This window comes from Carcharodon carcharias, chromosome 23 (genome assembly GCF_017639515.1).
Source record: "Carcharodon carcharias isolate sCarCar2 chromosome 23, sCarCar2.pri, whole genome shotgun sequence".
In the NCBI taxonomy this organism is placed as follows: Eukaryota; Metazoa; Chordata; class Chondrichthyes; order Lamniformes; family Lamnidae; genus Carcharodon; species Carcharodon carcharias.
Genome location: NC_054489.1, coordinates 7,348,130 through 7,367,993, shown reverse-complemented (window position 1 = coordinate 7,367,993; position 19,864 = coordinate 7,348,130). Strand labels below are relative to the sequence as shown.

The following is a 19,864-nucleotide window of genomic DNA, read 5'->3' as shown; positions in this document are numbered from 1 at the left end:
TACCACTACACCACCATCTTGCCCAATTGCTCAGAGATACATCAATCCACCCGATTGGGCAGTGGGACATCAATTCACTTCCAAGGACAGACAGATCACTAACTTGGCCATTTCATTCAGCGAGGTCAAAAAACAGATGCGTCACCAAACAAGTGACAAAATGTCACATTGAGGCTCTTCGATCTTTGGGGTTGGGACAGGTTGTTAGGGCAGAGTAGCGGGAGCTTTATTGTGCCTCTAACCGTGCTATATCTGACCTGATCTCAACACTAAGTTCCAGCTGTAGTCCATCTCCCAGGAATTACCTAACCCTAGGAATTAAAAATAAATTCATACCATATAAAACCAACTCACAATCTGCTCTACTGATGCTTGCATTGAAATCAAATGCAAGCATGTTAGTGACATTCATGTTGTTCATGGGATAGAAGGAATCACAAAAACTGTCTGTAAATCCTGCAAACTGTTTATCCCATTGGCCTTCCCTTCATTGGGCAGCTGGTAACAAATGATGTGGAACCAGATTTGATGACAAAAGCTGTAAAATATGATGAAATGATCCGGGTGCAGCCAAAATCATTGCAAATTGCCGGGAACTCTTCTGCCCATCTCCAACTGTCCATCTGTGTTGTCCCTTTTTGGAGTAATGATGTGGAACAGACTACGCTAAGTAAACAAACTAACCATCTCTCATTAAAGCCGACAGTTTGCGCTTGACTGTTCTGTTCTTTCTTTGTGATAACACCCAAGTTCAAACCATTCGGTTTAATGAGAGAAGCTTGCTCACCAACAGAAAGGAACACAACTTCATTAGGAAATATGATATTACATGTGTTTCAGTGAGAAGGACTCTCATATACATCCTAAACTGAGCGGCCCAGCTACATAACAGTGAGGTTGCCAATCCTCCAGGATTGCACTGGAGTCTCCAGGATCTGATTAATGCTCTGACCAACCTTGGACAAAATCATTGGGGTGCTAAAAAAGTGTTTACTTTCCATTTTTTCTGAACACTTTTGTTTATTAATTATGAAAATGTTGATGATAAGATGGGAAAGTTGGACAGGGAGATCCTATCAAGAATACATCCAACCAATCTTAGCAGTGGAGTCCAAAGGACCTGAAGAATCGAGGCTGATTTGATTCCCCCATTGTGTCATTAATCAGTATTCACAAAATTTTAAATCTAGATGTCATAGCGACCAAGCTGGCCACATATAAAGAAAGAAAGACTTGCACCCTTCATGCCCTCAGGACATCATAAAGTGCTTTACACTCAATGAAGGTTATATTCTCATAGACTCAAATGGGACATGTTCCCACAGAGTTTCACTGGGATATATTCCCACAATCTCCACAGGGATATATTCCCACAGAGGTACAATGGGATATATTCTCACAGAGTTACACTAGAAAACATGCTCACAGAGTTGCACTGCAATATCTTCCCACAGAGTTCCACTGGGATATATTCCCAGAATCTACTGGGACGTATTCTCACAGAGTTACACTGGAATATATTCTCACAGGCTCCAGAGGAATATATTCTCATAGTTAAACTGGGATACATTCCCACAGACTCCACTGGGATATATTCCCACAGAGATACACTTGGATATATTCCCACAGAGATACTCTGGGATATATTCCCACAGAGTTACACTGGGATATATTCCCACAAACTCCAGTGGGACGTATTCCCACAGAGTTACACTGGGGTACATTCCCACAGAGTTCCACTGGGATATATTCGCAGTCTCCACAGGAATATATACCCACAGACTCCAGTGGAATATATTCTCACAGAGTTACACTGGGATATATTCCCACAGAATCCACTGGGATATATTCTCACAGAGGTACACTGGGATGTATTCCCACAGACTCCAGTGGAATACGTTCTCACAGAGTTACAGTGGGGTATATTCCCACAGAATCCACTGAGATATATTCTCACAGCGTTACACTGTGGTCTATTCCCACAGAATCCACTAAGATATATTTTCACAGAGTTACACTGGGGTCTATTCCCACAGAATCCACTGGGATATATTCTCACAGAGTTACACTAGAATACATTCTCATGGAGTTACACTGAGATATGTTCCCACAGAGTTAAACTGAGATATATTCCCAGAATCTACTGGGACGTATTCTATGAGTTACACTGGGATATATTCCCACAGACTCCACTGGGATACATTCCCGCAGAGATACACTGGGATATATTCCCACAGTTACACTGGGATATATTCCCACAGCCTCTAGTGGAATATATTCTCACAGATTTACACTGGGATATATTCTCACAGGATCCAGTGGGATGTATTCTCACAGAGTTATACTGGGATACATTCTCACAGACTCCAGTGGAATATATTCTCACAGAGTTACACAGAGATATATTCCCACAGAGTTACACTGGAATATCTTCCCACAGAGGTACAATGGTACAATATATTCTCACAGAGTTACACTGAAATACATTCTCATGGAGTTACACTGCAATATCTTCCCACAGAGTTACGCTGAGATATATTTCCAGAATCTACTGGGACGTATTCTCAGGGTTACACTGGAATATATTCTCACAGTTACACTGGAATATATTCTCACAGGCTCCAGTGGAATATATTCCCACAGAGATACACTGGGATATATTCCCACAGCCTCCAGTGGAATATATTCTCACAGTTACACTGGGATATATTCTCACAGGCTTTGAAGCGGTTTTCAAATAAATAAGTAAATGGAGAAAAAATATATTTAAACATGTCCCCCCATGTGACTGTGTCACATGAGATGGCTCATGTTTTTATATTTAGGAGAAATTTTTTATTTAATTAATAAAAGCTTTAGGAAACCTCATCCCGCTCGTGGGTGAGGTTTCCTAAAATCCGCAAAAGATGGCCTTTTCGCCTGCCCGCCAACTGTAAGATTGGACGGGCAGCGTTAACAATTACATTAATGACTTCCTAATGGCCGTAATAGGCCGTTTACATTTCAGTGGGCACACAGCCGACTCCGGCACACGCCTGCCGATCGAAACAACGTGGCACAGCGAGATGATGTCAGGACGCACGTTAGTGTGTCGGGTCTGCCCCTGCACACTGACTGAAAAATCCTGCCCAGAGAGTTACACTGGGGTCTATTCCCACAGAATCCACTGGGATATATTCTCACAGAGTTACACTGGGGTCTATTCCCACAGAATCCACTGGGATATATTCTCACAGAGTTAATATGGGGTCTATTCCCACAGAATCCACTGGGATATATTCTCACAGAGTTACAACGGGGTATTTTCCCACAGAATCCACTGGGATATATTCTCACAGAGTTACACTGTGGTCTATTCCCACAGAATCCACTGGGATATATTCTCACTGAGTTACACTGGGGTCTATCCCCACAAAATCCTCAGGGATATATTCTCAGAGTTACACTGGGGTCTATTCCCACAGAATCCACTGGGATATATTCTCACAGAGTTACACTGCAATATCTTACCACAGAGGTACAATGGGATATATTCTCACAGAGGTACACTGGGATATATTCCCACAGAATCCACTGGATATAGTCTCAGAGTGACAATGGGTTCTATTGCCACAGAATCCATTGGGATATATTCCCAGAATCTACTGGGATGTATTCTCAGAGTTACACTGGGATATATTCTCACAGTTACACTGGGATATATTCTCACAGGCTCCAGAGGGATATATTCTCACAGTTAAACTGGGATATATTCCTACAGACTCCACTGGGATATATTCCCACAGAGATACACTGCGATATATTACCACAGTTACACTGGGATATATTCCCACAGCCTCCAGTGGAATATCTTCTCGCAGATTTACACTGGGATACATTCTCACAGACGCCAGTGGAATATATTCTCACATAGTTACACTGGTATATATTCCCACAGAGTTACACTGGGATATATTCCCACAGAGTTACACTGGAATATCTTCCCACAGAGGTACAATGGGATATATTCTCACAGAGTTACACTGGGGTCTATTCCCACAGAATCCATTGGGATATATTCTCAGATTTACACTGGGGTCTATTCCCACAGAATCCACTGGGATATATTCTCACAGAGTTACACTGGGGTCTATTCCCACAGAATCCACTGGGATATATTCTCACAGAGTTACACTGGGGTCTATTCCCACAGAATCCACTGGGATATATTCTCACAGAGTTACAATGGTGTCTATTCCCACAGAATCCACTGGGATATATTCTCACAGAGTTACAATGGGGTCTATTCCCACAAGATCCTCAGGGATATATTCTCAGAGTTACACTGGGTTCTATTCCCACAGAATCCACTGGGATATATTCTCACAGAGTTACAATGGGGTATTTTCCCACAGAATCCACTGGGATATATTCTCACAGAGTTACAATGGGGTATATTCCCACAGAATCCACTGGGATATATTCTCACAGAGGTACACTGGGATATATTCCCACAGAATCCACTGGATATAGTCTCAGAATGACAATGGGGTCTATTACCACAGAATCCATTGGGATATATTCCCAGAATCTACTGGGACGTATTCTCAGAGTTACACTGGGATATATTCTCACAGGCTCCAGAGGGATATATTCTCACAGTTAAACTGGGATATATTCCCATAGACTCCACTGGGATATCTTCCCACAGAGATACACTGGGATATATTCCCACAGAGTTATACTGGAATATCTTCCCACAGAGGTACAATGGGATATATTCTCACAGAGTTACACTGGGGTCTATTCCCACAGAATCCACTGGGATATATTCTCACAGAGTTACACTGGGGTCTATTCCCACAGAATCCACTGGGATATATTCTCACAGAGTTACACTGGGGTCTATTCCCACAGAATCCACTGGGATATATTCTCACAGAGTTACAATGGGGTCTATTCCCACAGAATCCACTGGGATATATTCTCACAGAGTTACACTGGGGTCTATTCCCACAGAATCCTCAGGGATATATTCTCAGAGTTACAATGGCGTCTATTCCCACAGAATCCACTGGGATATATTCTCACAGAGTTACAATGGGGTCTATTCCCACAAGATCCTCAGGGGTATATTCTCAGAGTTACACTGGGTTCTATTCCCACAGAATCCACTGGGATATATTCTCACAGAGTTACAATGGGGTATTTTCCCACAGAATCCACTGGGATATATTCTCACAGAGTTACAATGGGGTATATTCCCACAGAGGTACACTGGGATATATTCCTGCAGAATCCACTGGATATAGTCTCAGAATGACAATGGGGTCTATTCCCACAGAATCCACTGGGATATATTCTCACAGAGTTACACTGGGGTCTATTCCCACAGAATCCTCAGGGATATATTCTCAGAGTTACAATGGCGTCTATTCCCACAGAATCCACTGGGATATATTCTCACAGAGTTACAATGGGGTCTATTCCCACAAGATCCTCAGGGGTATATTCTCAGAGTTACACTGGGTTCTATTCCCACAGAATCCACTGGGATATATTCTCACAGAGTTACAATGGGGTATTTTCCCACAGAATCCACTGGGATATATTCTCACAGAGTTACAATGGGGTATATTCCCACAGAGGTACACTGGGATATATTCCTGCAGAATCCACTGGATATAGTCTCAGAATGACAATGGGGTCTATTACCACAGAATCCATTGGGATATATTCCCAGAATCTACTGGGACGTATTCTCAGAGTTACACTGGGATATATTCTCACAGGCTCCAGAGGGATATATTCTCACAGTTAAACTGGGATATATTCCCACAGACTCCACTGGGATATATTCCCACAGAGATACACTGCGATATATTACCACAGTTACACGGGGATATATTCCCACAGCCTCCAGTGGAATATCTTCTCAAAGATTTACACTGGGATACATTATCACAGACTCCAGTGAAATATATTCTCACAGAGTTACACTGGTATATATTCCCACAGAGTTACACTGGGATATATTCCCACAGAGTTATATTGGAATATCTTCCCACAGAGGTACAATGGGATATATTCTCACAGAGTTACACTGGGGTCTATTCCCACAGAATCCACTGGGATATATTCTCACAGAGTTACACTGGGGTATATTCCCACAGAATCCACTGGGATATATTCTCACAGAGTTACAATGGGGTATTTTCCCACAGAATCCACTGGGATATATTCTCACAGAGTTACAATGGGGTATATTCCCACAGAATCCACTGGGATATATTCTCACAGAGGTACACTGGGATATATTCCCACAGAATCCACTGGATATAGTCTCAGAATGACAATGGGGTCTATTACCACAGAATCCATTGGGATATATTCCCAGAATCTACTGGGACGTATTCTCAGAGTTACACTGGGATATATTCTCACAGGCTCCAGAGGGATATATTCTCACAGTTAAACTGGGATATATTCCCATAGACTCCACTGGGATATCTTCCCACAGAGATACACTGGGATATATTCCCACAGAGTTATACTGGAATATCTTCCCACAGAGGTACAATGGGATATATTCTCACAGAGTTACACTGGGGTCTATTCCCACAGAATCCACTGGGATATATTCTCACAGAGTTACACTGGGGTCTATTCCCACAGAATCCACTGGGATATATTCTCACAGAGTTACACTGGGGTCTATTCCCACAGAATCCACTGGGATATATTCTCACAGAGTTACAATGGGGTCTATTCCCACAGAATCCACTGGGATATATTCTCACAGAGTTACACTGGGGTCTATTCCCACAGAATCCTCAGGGATATATTCTCAGAGTTACAATGGCGTCTATTCCCACAGAATCCACTGGGATATATTCTCACAGAGTTACAATGGGGTCTATTCCCACAAGATCCTCAGGGGTATATTCTCAGAGTTACACTGGGTTCTATTCCCACAGAATCCACTGGGATATATTCTCACAGAGTTACAATGGGGTATTTTCCCACAGAATCCACTGGGATATATTCTCACAGAGTTACAATGGGGTATATTCCCACAGAGGTACACTGGGATATATTCCTGCAGAATCCACTGGATATAGTCTCAGAATGACAATGGGGTCTATTCCCACAGAATCCACTGGGATATATTCTCACAGAGTTACACTGGGGTCTATTCCCACAGAATCCTCAGGGATATATTCTCAGAGTTACAATGGCGTCTATTCCCACAGAATCCACTGGGATATATTCTCACAGAGTTACAATGGGGTCTATTCCCACAAGATCCTCAGGGGTATATTCTCAGAGTTACACTGGGTTCTATTCCCACAGAATCCACTGGGATATATTCTCACAGAGTTACAATGGGGTATTTTCCCACAGAATCCACTGGGATATATTCTCACAGAGTTACAATGGGGTATATTCCCACAGAGGTACACTGGGATATATTCCTGCAGAATCCACTGGATATAGTCTCAGAATGACAATGGGGTCTATTACCACAGAATCCATTGGGATATATTCCCAGAATCTACTGGGACGTATTCTCAGAGTTACACTGGGATATATTCTCACAGGCTCCAGAGGGATATATTCTCACAGTTAAACTGGGATATATTCCCACAGACTCCACTGGGATATATTCCCACAGAGATACACTGCGATATATTACCACAGTTACACGGGGATATATTCCCACAGCCTCCAGTGGAATATCTTCTCAAAGATTTACACTGGGATACATTATCACAGACTCCAGTGAAATATATTCTCACAGAGTTACACTGGTATATATTCCCACAGAGTTACACTGGGATATATTCCCACAGAGTTATATTGGAATATCTTCCCACAGAGGTACAATGGGATATATTCTCACAGAGTTACACTGGGGTCTATTCCCACAGAATCCACTGGGATATATTCTCACAGAGTTACACTGGGGTATATTCCCACAGAATCCACTGGGATATATTCTCACAGAGTTACAATGGGGTCTATTCCCACAGAATCCACTGGGATATATTCTCACAGATTTACACTGTGGTCTATTCCCACAGAATCCACTGAGATATATTCTCACAGAGTTACACTGGGGTCTATTCCCACAGAATCCACTGGGATATATTCTCACAGAGTTACACTGGGGTCTATTCCCACAGAATCCACTGGGATATATTCTCACAGAGTTACACTGGGGTCTATTCCCACAGAATCCACTGGGATATATTCTCACAGATTTACACTGTGGTCTATTCCCACAGAATCCAGTGAGATATATTCTCACAGCGTTACACTGGGGTCTATTCCCACAGAATCCACTGGGATATATTCTCACAGAGTTACAATGGGGTCTATTCCCACAGAATCCACTGGGATATATTCTCACAGAGTTACAATGGGGTATATTCCCACAGAATCCACTAGGATGTATTCTCACAGAGTTACAATGGGGTCTATTCCCACAGAATCCACTGGGATATATTCTCAGATTTATACTGGGGTATATTCCCATAGACTCCTGTAGGATATATGGTTATAGCTCACATTGATTCTATATTAATCCAGTTCCCATAATATTACTGTCACATTAACACTACACAAACATAACTTAAAATATGAAAGAAACACTGGCATTTATACAGCAGCTTATATAATACTGAAACATACCAAAACACTTTATGCAGTGAATTACATCGGGAGTGTAGAGGTCGTCATAATTAAAATTGAAAATAAAATATTTTGAACACTAATTTTCCATATAGATTGTCAAATTTATCCACATAAAAAGTCACAATCCTAAAGTCCACTAGTGGAGTTGTTATATGATGCTATATAAATACAATCTTTAATTTCTTTCCCTTCCCTTTCTTCTGTTGTATTTTTGTACTTTATCTAGCCTATCTAAGCGCCAATAAAATAAATTTTCTTTGCTCATTCTCTTTTCTGGTTCCCAGTAAATATTTTGGGAATGAGAACATGTTTTAAAAAAAGGGGAGCTAGAGTTTTAATGAGCAGTCTTTAAGCCATTATAAACACATAAACCAATAGCATCATCTTTTTCTCTTTTTGATGTATAACATTCACCCCATGGGTGTTGTCAACTCAGGTCTGGAGGTTCTGTCACATGACCCCCCACCTCTAATTGCCCTGCCCAATCCAATAAATTTATTAATAATAAACAAAAATATTCAAAGATATTTTTTCAAAAATCACTTATTTTCAATGCCTCCATGATTTCCATCTGAGTTTTATATGGAGTGTCTGGGGTGTCTATAATACCTGGAGATTCCAGTATAGTGCTGGAAGGTTAGCAACCTCTCCCCTCTTTTCCCTGACTCTGTCACTTAGATTCTTTTTGACCTCAAAACACAAGTGCCTTAAAATCATAGTGTCTATAAATATAAAACACATTCATATGAGATTCCTTTACCTGCTGTTTTAACTGGGATGTTGACGTACTTACATTAAGTGGCAAACGGGAATTTCCAACAAATGTTAAAATGTTGGAACACATTTGCACAGCTTAATTTCGAGGTCCAGGTATCAGAATTCCAGTGGGAGAACCTTAAACCTGTTACAGAGGAGATAGGAATAGTTAGCCAAAATAGACCAAAGACCATCTAATTTACCTTTTACTGTCCTGGTAGTCCCTTGGTAGAACAATCATGGAGCTGTGGACTAATCACAGTGATCAATCTCTTCAATAAGTCTACAACAGACCCAGGCATGAGGTGAGGAAAAACCCCCAGTGGTGGAACAATTTGGAAACCTGTTCCCCCCGAGTTATACTCCACTCACCAACATGTCATTTGTCTAAATACTTAGATACTGTATTCCAGAATGTTACTTTCTGAAAGAACTGTCTAATTTGCATTTGAATTAATCAGTACTAATTGTTACCACAACCTTCCTTGGGAGCCTGTTCCGTAGGCTGAACATTCACTCACTGAAGTATCATTTCCACAGCCTAGTTGTCAATTTAACCCCTTCAAGTGCAGGCTATATACTCTGGTTGTGCTACTCTGCACCAGATGAAACATCATGGTCTACATTATGGTCCTTTAGATTCACAATGACAGTATCGGTAGGAGTGACCACTGCACAGTCATTGTGGAGATGAAGTCCCACCTTCACATTGAGGATACCCTCCATCGTGGTATGTGGCACAACCACCATGCCAACTGTGGTAGATTTCAAACAGATCTAGCAACTCAAAACTGGGCATCCATGAGGCACTGTGGGACATCAGCAGCAGCAGAATTGTAGTTGAGCACAATATATAACCTCATGGCCCGGCATATCCCCCACTCTGCCATTACCACCAAGCCAGGGAATCAACCCTGGTTCAATGAAAGCTATAACAAAGGACTACTTGTGTGCCAAACAGCATAAGCAGCAAGTGACAGACAGAGCTAAGTGATCCCACAGACAATGGATCAGATCTAAGCTCTTCAGTCCTGTGACATCCAGTCGTTAATGGTGGTGGACAATTAAACAACTCACTGGAGGAGGCTCCACAAGTATCCCCATCCTCAATGATGGAGGAGCCCCAGCACATCAGTGCTAAAGATAAGGCTGAAGCACTCACAACAATTTTCAGCCAGAAGATGATCCATCTCAAGAGGTCCAGCATCACAGATGCCAGTCTTCAGCCAATTCGATTCACTTCAATTGATATCAAGAAACAGCTGAAGGCACTGGGTGCTGCAGAGGCTGTGGGGCCTGACAACATTCCAGAAATAGTGCTGAAGACTTGAGCTCTAGAACTTGCCATCCCTCCCAACCAAGCTGTTCCAGTACAGCTACAACACTGGCATCTACCCGGCTATGTGGAAAATTGCCCAGGTACGTCCTGTACACAAAAAGCAGGACAAATCCATCCTGGCCAATTACCGCCCCATCAGTCTACTCTCCATCATCAGTAAAGTAATGGAAGGGATCATCAACAGTGCTATCAAGCAGGACTTGCTTAGCAATAACCTGCTAACTGACATCTAGTTTGGGTTTCGCCAGGGCCACTCAGCTCCTGACCTCATTACAGCCTTGGTTCAAACATGGACAAAAGAGCTGAACTCCTGAGGTGAGGTGAGAGTGACTGCCCTTGACATCAAGGCTGCATTTGACTGAGTGCGGCATCAAGAAGTCCTGGCAAAACTGGAGTCGATGGGAATCAGGGGGAAAACTCTCCGCTGGCTGGAGTCATACCTAGTACAAAGAAAGATGGTTGAGGTTGTCGGAGGTTAGTCATCTCAGCTCCAGGACATCGCTGCAGGAGTTCCTCAGGGTAGTGTCTTAGGCCCAACCATCTTCACCTTCCTTCCATCATAACTTCAGAAGTGGGAATGTTTGCTGATGATTGCACAACATTCAGTACTATTTGCGACACCTCAGACTGAAGCAGTCCATGTCCAAATGCAGCAGGACTTGGACAATATCCAGGCTTGGGCTGACAAGTGGCAAGTAACATTCATGTCACACAAGTGCCGGGCAATGACCATCTCCAACAAGAGAGAATCCAACCATCGCCCCTTGATGTTCAATGGCATTTCCATCGCTGAATCCCCCACTATCAACATCCTTGGGGTTACCATTGACCAGAGACTGAACTGGACTAGTCATATAAATACTGTGGCTGCATAAACAGATCAGAGGCTAGGAATCATGTGATGAGTAACTCACCTCCTGACTCCCCAAAGCCTATCCATCATCTACAACGCACAAGTCAGGAGTGTGATGGAATACTCCCCACTTGCCTGGATCAGTGCAGCTGCCACAACACACAAGAAACTTTGCCCCATCCAGACAAAGCAGCTCCGCTTGATTGGCACCACATCCACAAATGTTCACTCCCTCCACCACTAACGCACAGTAGCAGCAGTGTGTACCATCTACAAGATGCACTGCAGGAATTCACCAAGGCTCCCTTGGCTGTACCTTTCAAGCCCACGACCACTACCATCTAGAAGGACAAGGGCAGCAGATAGATGGGAACACCACCACCTGGAAGTTCCCCTCCAAGTTACTCACCATCCTGACTTGGAAATATATCGCTGTTCCCTCACTGTCGCTGGGTCAAAATCCTGGAACTCCCTTCCTAGCAGCACTGTGGGTGTACCTACACCACATGGGCTGCAGCGGTTCAAGAAGAAAGCTCACCATCACCTTCTCAAGGGCAGCTAGTGATGGGCAATAAAACCTGGCCCAGCCAGCGAAGCCCAGATCCCATGAATGAACAATAAAAAATCAGCAATGATCTCACTCCTCAATCTTCCCTTTTCCAATGAGCCCTTACCAACAATGAACATAAGAACTAGGAGCAGGAGTAGGCAATTCAGCCCCTCGAGCCTGCCCCGCCATTCATTACGATCATGGCTGATCTCATTTCAGCCTCAACTCCAATTTCCCGCCCTCTCCCCATAACCTTTCAGGAAGGAAGGAAGGCCATTCAGCCCCTCATGCCTATGCAAGCTCTTTGAGAGTAATTCAATTAGTCTCATTCCTTGACTTTTCCTCCAAAGTCCTGCAAATTTTTTTCCCTTCAAGTATTTATCCAATTGCCCTTCTGAAATTTAATACTGAATCTGCTTGCACCAACCTTTCAGGCAGTGCATTTCAGATCACAACAACACACTGTTGATATGATATGGCAGGTAGTATTTGCCAGTCTGACCAAATCCACAAGGTAAACTTGGCCACGCTATCACAACGGTTATGCAATTTGTATTTATTACGAAAAGGCTTGTTCACTGAATTCAGAAGTAATGAGTCTACTAAAGTCACCCAGCAATATTACCACAAGTACCTAGGGGACAGTGGAATTCCAAAGGCTTTTAATACAACTTTGGTTACTGGAACAGCAAACTTCTGCAGGGTGGCTAGAGGTTTTTCCCCAAGTCTGTTTCACACAGTCACCTTTCAGGCTCTCACACAGCCACACCTCACACAGCCTTCCATCCTTCTTTAAACATATTTTATCCCTTTTGACTTGTAAATCCCTTTGTTTCCACTTTGCTTAGAAGTTACTTTTCCCAGAATATAAAAATCTTTCATGTTCTCATTATGGCCAGCACTTTTGGGAAAAATTAACATAATCACTTTGCTTTATTTATCCTGCCAGTTGTAAACACTTTCTATGTCCCTATGAAAACTAAACATCTTTCCACTTATCTAAAAATGCAAATTTTATTCATACTGTCTCTACTAAGACTTCACCCTAGTTTACTCATCTCCATTTCAAATGCCTGTTTTACACCTCACTTCATTGATAATTTAAACATTGCAGTCTAATCATCTCTAGTTTAATTAAATTAACCACACACACAACCATACATACACACACACACACACAGAACCCTGCTTCAAAATGTCCCACAATAATATTTTGAAAAAATGATAGTTCCTTGACATAGTGTAAAATATTTTTCTTCATCCTGCCTGTGGTCCTTTTGCCAATTATTTTAAATGTGTGTTCTCTGTTTACTGATTGGTCTGTCACTGAAAGTAGTTACTCCTCACTTACTCTATCAAAATCTTTAATTATTTTGAACACCTCCTTCAAATCTCCCCATAAGCGTCTCTTCTCTGAGGAGGTCAAGCCCAGTTTCTCTAGCTTTTCCAAGGTAACTGATGTCTTTCTGTATTTTATATGCTTTGTTAACAGCTGAGTTTCTCTTCCTATGCTGGGGCAGTTATCTCTGCTACGCTGTGCGAACAGTCCCATCCACATACCATGAGCCTCGCTTTATGGGCCTCGCCATCCACAATGAAATCCTCATGTCTGCTGCCTTCTATGGTGTCAGGTACAGCAATGTAAAACTCTACAGTAATTCTTAATTGTATATTATTCTATTATTATCTGAAGTCAACTGTGGCCCAGTGTGTAGCTGTGAGTCAGAAGGGCATGGGATCAAGTCCCAGTCCAGAAACTTGAACCCATCATCTGGGCTGCACTGAGGGAGGGCTGCACCATTGGAAGTGAAGCCCTTTGGATGAAGTTTGAAACCAAGGTCCTGTCTTCTCTCTCAGATGGACAAAAAATATCCCACAGCCCTTACTCCCTGGTATTATTCTGGTGAATCTGCTTTACTGGGGACTGCAGAGCAATACCGAAGGGTTGCAATACCCCATCTGGCATTAAGCCATAAACATAAGAAGGTGTTGGTCTTAATCCCCAGAAGTCTCCATAGAGTTGACTGATGTCAGCCAGACAAGCAGTTAGTCTGCTGCAGTTACCTCAGCAATTGAAGAGGGGGGAATACCAGCCGCTTACTGTTCCGGAGCTTGACTGCAATTCAACACACTGTCAAACAGCTAACTGTCTAGATTTATACATGAAGCATGGGGACTCGGGTCCCAGATGGCTCCTGGAGCTGGGAGAAGGATTTTCCCAGCAAGTGTTTGTTCCCTCAGGAGAGAACATCGTAAAAAGATTTAGCTCCAATAGTGCCTAAGCTCTGGAGTTCCTTCCCTAAATCTGTCCACCTTCCACCTCCGTCACCTGCTTTATCAACAACAATTTACATTTATGTAGTAACTTTAACATAATAAAATGTCTTAAGGTGCTTCACCAGAGCATTATAAAATAAAATATGACATTGAGCCACTTAATAATATAAGTCAGGTGACCAAAAGCTTAGCCAAAGAGGTAACTTTTAAGGACTGTCTTAAAGAACATAAGTAGAGAGGCGGAGTGGTATAGGGAGGGAATTCCAGGATTTAGGGCCTGGGCAATGGAAGGCATGACTATGAATGGTGCAGCAATTAAACTTGGGGATGCAGAAGAGGCCAGAATTAGATGAGCATCCATATCTTGGAGGGTTATGGGGTTGGAGGACATTTTACAGAGATAGGGAGGAGTGAGGCCATGGAGGGTTTTGAAAACAAGGATGAGAATTTTAAAATCATGATGTTGTTTGGTTGCGAGTCAATGTAGGAGATGAGCGCTGCAGTGATAGGGGAACGGGTCTTTCTGTGAGTTCAGACATGGAGAGCAGAGTTTTGGATGACCTCAAGTTTACATAGGTTAGAATGTGGGAGACTGGGAGGCCAGCTACACATGCATTGGACAAGCAAGTCTCAAGATAACGAAGGCACAAATGAGAGTTTCATCAGCACGCGCAAAGTTGGGCGATGATACAGAGGTGGAAATAGATGGTCTTAGTGATGGCATGAATTTGGCGTGGAAGCTCGCATTGGGATCATTTATGACACCAAGGTTGCAACCAATCTAATTTAGTCTCAGGCTGTTGCCAGGGAGAGGGAAGGAGTCAGTAGTTAGGGAATGGAAAACAATGGCTTCAGTCTTCCCAATATTTAATTGGAGGAAATGTCTGATCATTCAGTACTGAATGTCAGATAATTTAACAAGAGTGGAGGAGTTGAGAGAGGTGGCAGTGAAGTGGCAGTGAGGTGGCAGTGAAGTGGCAGTGAGATGGCAGTGAAGTGGCAGTGAACTGGCAGTGAGGTGGCAGTGAGATGGCAGTGAGGTGGCAGTGAAGTGGCAGTGAGGTGGCAGTGAGATGGCAGTGAAGTGGCAGTGAACTGGCAGTGAGGTGGCAGTGAGATGGCAGTGAAGTGGCAGTGAGATGGCAGTGAGATGGCAGTGAAGTGGCAGTGAGATGGCAGTGAGTTGGCAGCAAAGTGGCAGAGAGATGGCAGTGAGATGGCAGTGAAGTGGCAGTGAAGTGGCAGTGAGATGGCAGTGAGATGGCAGTGAAGTGGCAGTGAAGTGGCAGTGAGATGGCAGTGAGATGGCAGTGAAGTGGCAGTGAGGTGGCAGTGAAGTAGCAGTGAAGTGGCAGTGAGCTGGCAGTGAGATGGCAGTGAGGTAGCAGTGAAGTGGCAGTGAGATGGCAGTGAAGTGGCAGTGAGGTGGCAGTGAGGTGGCAGTGAGTTGGCAGCAAAGTGGCAGAGAGATGGCAGTGAGATGGCAGTAAAGTGGCAGTGAAGTGGCAGTGAGGTGGCAGTGAAGTAGCAGTGAAGTGGCAGTGAGGTGGCAGTGAAGTAGCAGTGAAGTGGCAGTGAGGTGGCAGTGAGCTGGCAGTGAGATGGCAGTGAGGTGGCAGAGAGTTGGCAGTGAAGTGGCAGAGAGATGGCAGTGAGATGGCAGTGAAGTGGCAGTGAAGTGGCAGTGAGATGGCAGTGAAGTGGCAGTGAGATGGCAGTGAGTTGGCAGCAAAGTGGCAGAGAGATGGCAGTGAGATGGCAGTGAAGTGGCAGTGAAATGGCAGTGAGATGGCAGTGAAGTGGCAGTGAAGTGGCAGTGAGATGGCAGTGAGATGGCAGTGAAGTGGCAGTGAGGTGGCAGTGAAGTAGCAGTGAAGTGGCAGTGAGGTGGCAGTGAGCTGGCAGTGAGATGGCAGTGAGGTAGCAGTGAAGTGGCAGTGAGATGGCAGTGAAGTGGCAGTGAGGTGGCAGTGAGGTGGCAGTGAGTTGGCAGCAAAGTGGCAGAGAGATGGCAGTGAGATGGCAGTAAAGTGGCAGTGAAGTGGCAGTGAAGTGGCAGTGAGGTGGCAGTGAGTTGGCAGTGAGGTGGCAGTGAAGTAGCAGTGAAGTGGCAGTGAGGTGGCAGTGAAGTAGCAGTGAAGTGGCAGTGAGGTGGCAGTGAGCTGGCAGTGAGATGGCAGTGAGGTAGCAGTGAAGTGGCAGTGAGGTGGCAGTGAGTTGGCAGTGAGGTGACAGTGAAGTAGCAGTGAGGTGGCAGTGAAGTGGCAGTGAGATGGCAGTGAAGTAGCAGTGTAGTGGCAGTGAAGTGGCAGTGAGGTGGCAGTGAGATGGCAGTGAGATGGCAGTGAAGTAGCAGTGAGATGGCAGTGAAGTAGCAGTGAAGTGGCAGTGAGGTGGCAGTGAGATGGCAGTGAAGTAGCAGTGAAGTAGCAGTGAGATGGCAGTGAAGTAGCAGTGAAGTAGCAGTGAAGTGGCAGTGAGGTGGCAGTGAGATGGCAGTGAAGTAGCAGTGAGATGGCAGTGAAGTAGCAGTGAAGTAGCAGTGAGATGGCAGTGAAGTAGCAGTGAGGTGGCAGTGAAGTGGCAGTGAGATGGCAGTGAAGTAGCAGTGAAGTGGCAGTGAGGTGGCAGTGAAGTAGCAGTGAAGTGGCAGTGAAGTGGCAGTGAGATGGCAGTGAAGTGGCAGTGAGGTGGCAGTGAAGTGGCAGTGAACTGGCAGTGAGGTGGCAGTGAGGTAGCAGTGAGGTGGCATTGAGGTAGCAGTGAGATGGCAGTGAAGTAGCAGTGAGATGGCAGTGAAGTGGCAGTGAGGTGGCAGTGAAGTGGCAGTGAACTGGCAGTGAAGTGGCAGTTAGGTGGCAGTGAAGTGGCAGTGAACTGGCAGTGAAGTGGCAGTGAGGTGGCAGTGAACTGGCAGTGAGGTGGCAGTGAGGTGGCAGTGAAGTGGCAGTGAGATGGCAGTGAGATGGCAGTAAAGTAGCAGTGAGATGGCAGTGAAGTGGCAGTGAGATGGCAGTGAAGTGGCAGTGAAGTGGCAGTGAGATGGCAGTGAGTTGGCAGCAAAGTGGCAGAGAGATGGCAGTGAGATGGCAGTGAAGTGGCAGTGAAGTGGCAGTTAGATGGCAGTGAGATGGCAGTGAAGTGGCAGTGAAGTGGCAGTGAGATGGCAGTGAGATGGCAGTGAAGTGGCAGTGAGGTGGCAGTGAGGTGGCAGTGAAGTAGCAGTGAAGTGGCAGTGAGGTGGCAGTGAGCTGGCAGTGAGATGGCAGTGAGGTAGCAGTGAAGTGGCAGTGAGATGGCAGTGAGATGGCAGTGAAGTGGCAGTGAGGTGGCAGTGAGTTGGCAGCAAAGTGGCAGAGAGATGGCAGTGAGATGGCAGTAAAGTGGCAGTGAAGTGGCAGTGAAGTGGCAGTGAGGTGGCAGTGAGTTGGCAGTGAGGTGGCAGTGAAGTAGCAGTGAAGTGGCAGTGAGGTGGCAGTGAGCTGGCAGTGAGATGGCAGTAAGGTAGCAGTGAAGTGGCAGTGAGGTGGCAGTGAGTTGGCAGTGAGGTGGCAGTGAAGTAGCAGTGAGGTGGCAGTGAAGTGGCAGTGAGATGGCAGTGAAGTAGCAGTGTAGTGGCAGTGAGGTGGCAGTGAGGTGGCAGTGAGATGGCAGTGAAGTAGCAGTGAGATGGCAGTGACGTAGCAGTGAAGTGGCAGTGAAGTGGCATTGAGATGGCAGTGAGATGGCAGTGAAGTAGCAGTGAAGTAGCAGTGAGATGGCAGTGAAGTAGCAGTGAAGTAGCAGTGAAGTGGCAGTGAGGTGGCAGTGAGATGGCAGTGAAGTAGCAGTGAGATGGCAGTGAAGTAGCAGTGAAGTAGCAGTGAGATGGCAGTGAAGTAGCAGTGAGGTGGCAGTGAAGTGGCAGTGAGGTGGCAGTGAAGTAGCAGTGAAGTGGCAGTGAAGTGGCAGTGAGATGCCAGTGAAGTGGCAGTGAGGTGGCAGTGAAGTGGCAGTGAACTGGCAGTGAAGTGGCAGTGAGGTAGCAGTGAGGTGGCAGTGAGGTAGCAGTGAGATGGCAGTGAAGTAGCAGTGAGATGGCAGTGAAGTGGCAGTGAGGTGGCAGTGAAGTGGCAGTGAACTGGCAGTGAAGTGGCAGTGAGGTGGCAGTGAAGTGGCAGTGAACTGGCAGTGAAGTGGCAGTGAGGTGGCAGTGAACTGGCAGTGAAGTGGCAGTGAGGTGGCAGTGAAGTGGCAGTGAAGTGGCAGTGAGATGGCAGTGAGATGGCAGTAAAGTAGCAGTGAGATGGCAGTGTAGTGGCAGTGAGATGGCAGTGAAGTGGCAGTGAGGTGGCAGTGAAGTGGCAGTGAGGTGGCAGTGAGATGGCAGTGAGGTGGCAGTGAAGTGGCAGTGAGGTGGCAGTGAAGTGGCAGTGAGATGGCAGTGAGGTGGCAGTGAGATGGCAGTGAAGTGGCAGTGAAGTGGCAGTGAGGTGGCAGTGAAGTGGCAGTGAAGTGGCAGTGAGGTGGCAGTGAGATGGCAGTGAAGTGGCAGTGAAGTGGCAGTGAAGTGGCAGTGAGATGGCAGTGAAGTGGCAGTGAAGCGGCAGTGGAGTGGCAGTGAGGTGGCAGTGAGATGGCAGTGAAGTGGCAGTGGAGTGTCAGTGAGGTGGCAGTGAGGTGGTAATGATATGGCAGTGGAGTGGCAGTGGGGTGGCAGTGAAGTGGCAGTGAGATGGCAGTGAAGTGGCAGTGAGGTGGCAGTGAAGTGGCAGTGAAGTAGCAGTGAAGTGGCAGTGAAGTGGCAGTGAGATGGCAGTGAAGTAGCAGTGAAGTGGCAGTGAGATGGCAGTGAGATGGCAGTGAGATGGCAGTGAAGTGGCAGTGAAATGGCAGTGAGATGGCAGTGAATTGGCAGTGAGATTGCAGTGAAGTGGCAGTGAAGCGGCAGTGGAGTGGCAGTGAGGTGGCAGTGAGATGGCAGTGAAGTGGCAGTGGAGTGTCAGTGAGGTCGCAGTGAGGTGGTAATGATATGGCAGTGGAGTGGCAGTGGGGTGGCAGTGAAGTGGCAGTGAGATGGCAGTGAAGTGGCAGTGAGGTGGCAGTGAAGTGGCAGTGAAGTAGCAGTGAAGTGGCAGTGAAGTGGCAGTGAGGTGGCAGTGAGATGGCAGTGAAGTAGCAGTGAAGCGGCAGTGAGATGGCAGTGAGATGGCAGTGAGATGGCAGTGAAGTGGCAGTGAGATGGCAGTGAGATGGCAGTGAATTGGCAGTGAGATTGCAGTGAAGTGGCAGTGAAGTGGCAGTGAAGTGGCAGTGAGGTGGCAGTGAAGTGGCAGTGAAGTGGCAGTGAGGTGGCAGTGAAGTGGCAGTGAAGTGGCAGTGAGGTGGCAGTGAAGTGGCAGTGAGGTGGCAGTGAAGTGGCAGTGAGATGGCA

At 45.4% G+C, this 19,864-nt stretch overlaps 1 protein-coding gene across 1 annotated transcript in view; it reads left to right on the top strand.

The window, feature by feature from the left end:
- gpr179 (G protein-coupled receptor 179) overlaps nucleotides 1–19,864 on the top strand; it is a 106,279-nt gene that overhangs the window by 66,731 nt on the left and 19,684 nt on the right. The window contains exon 8 of the mRNA XM_041173788.1: nucleotides 13,667–13,805. Coding sequence (XP_041029722.1) covers nucleotides 13,667–13,805 — 139 coding nt within the window. The remainder of the gene's footprint in view (nucleotides 1–13,666; nucleotides 13,806–19,864) is intronic.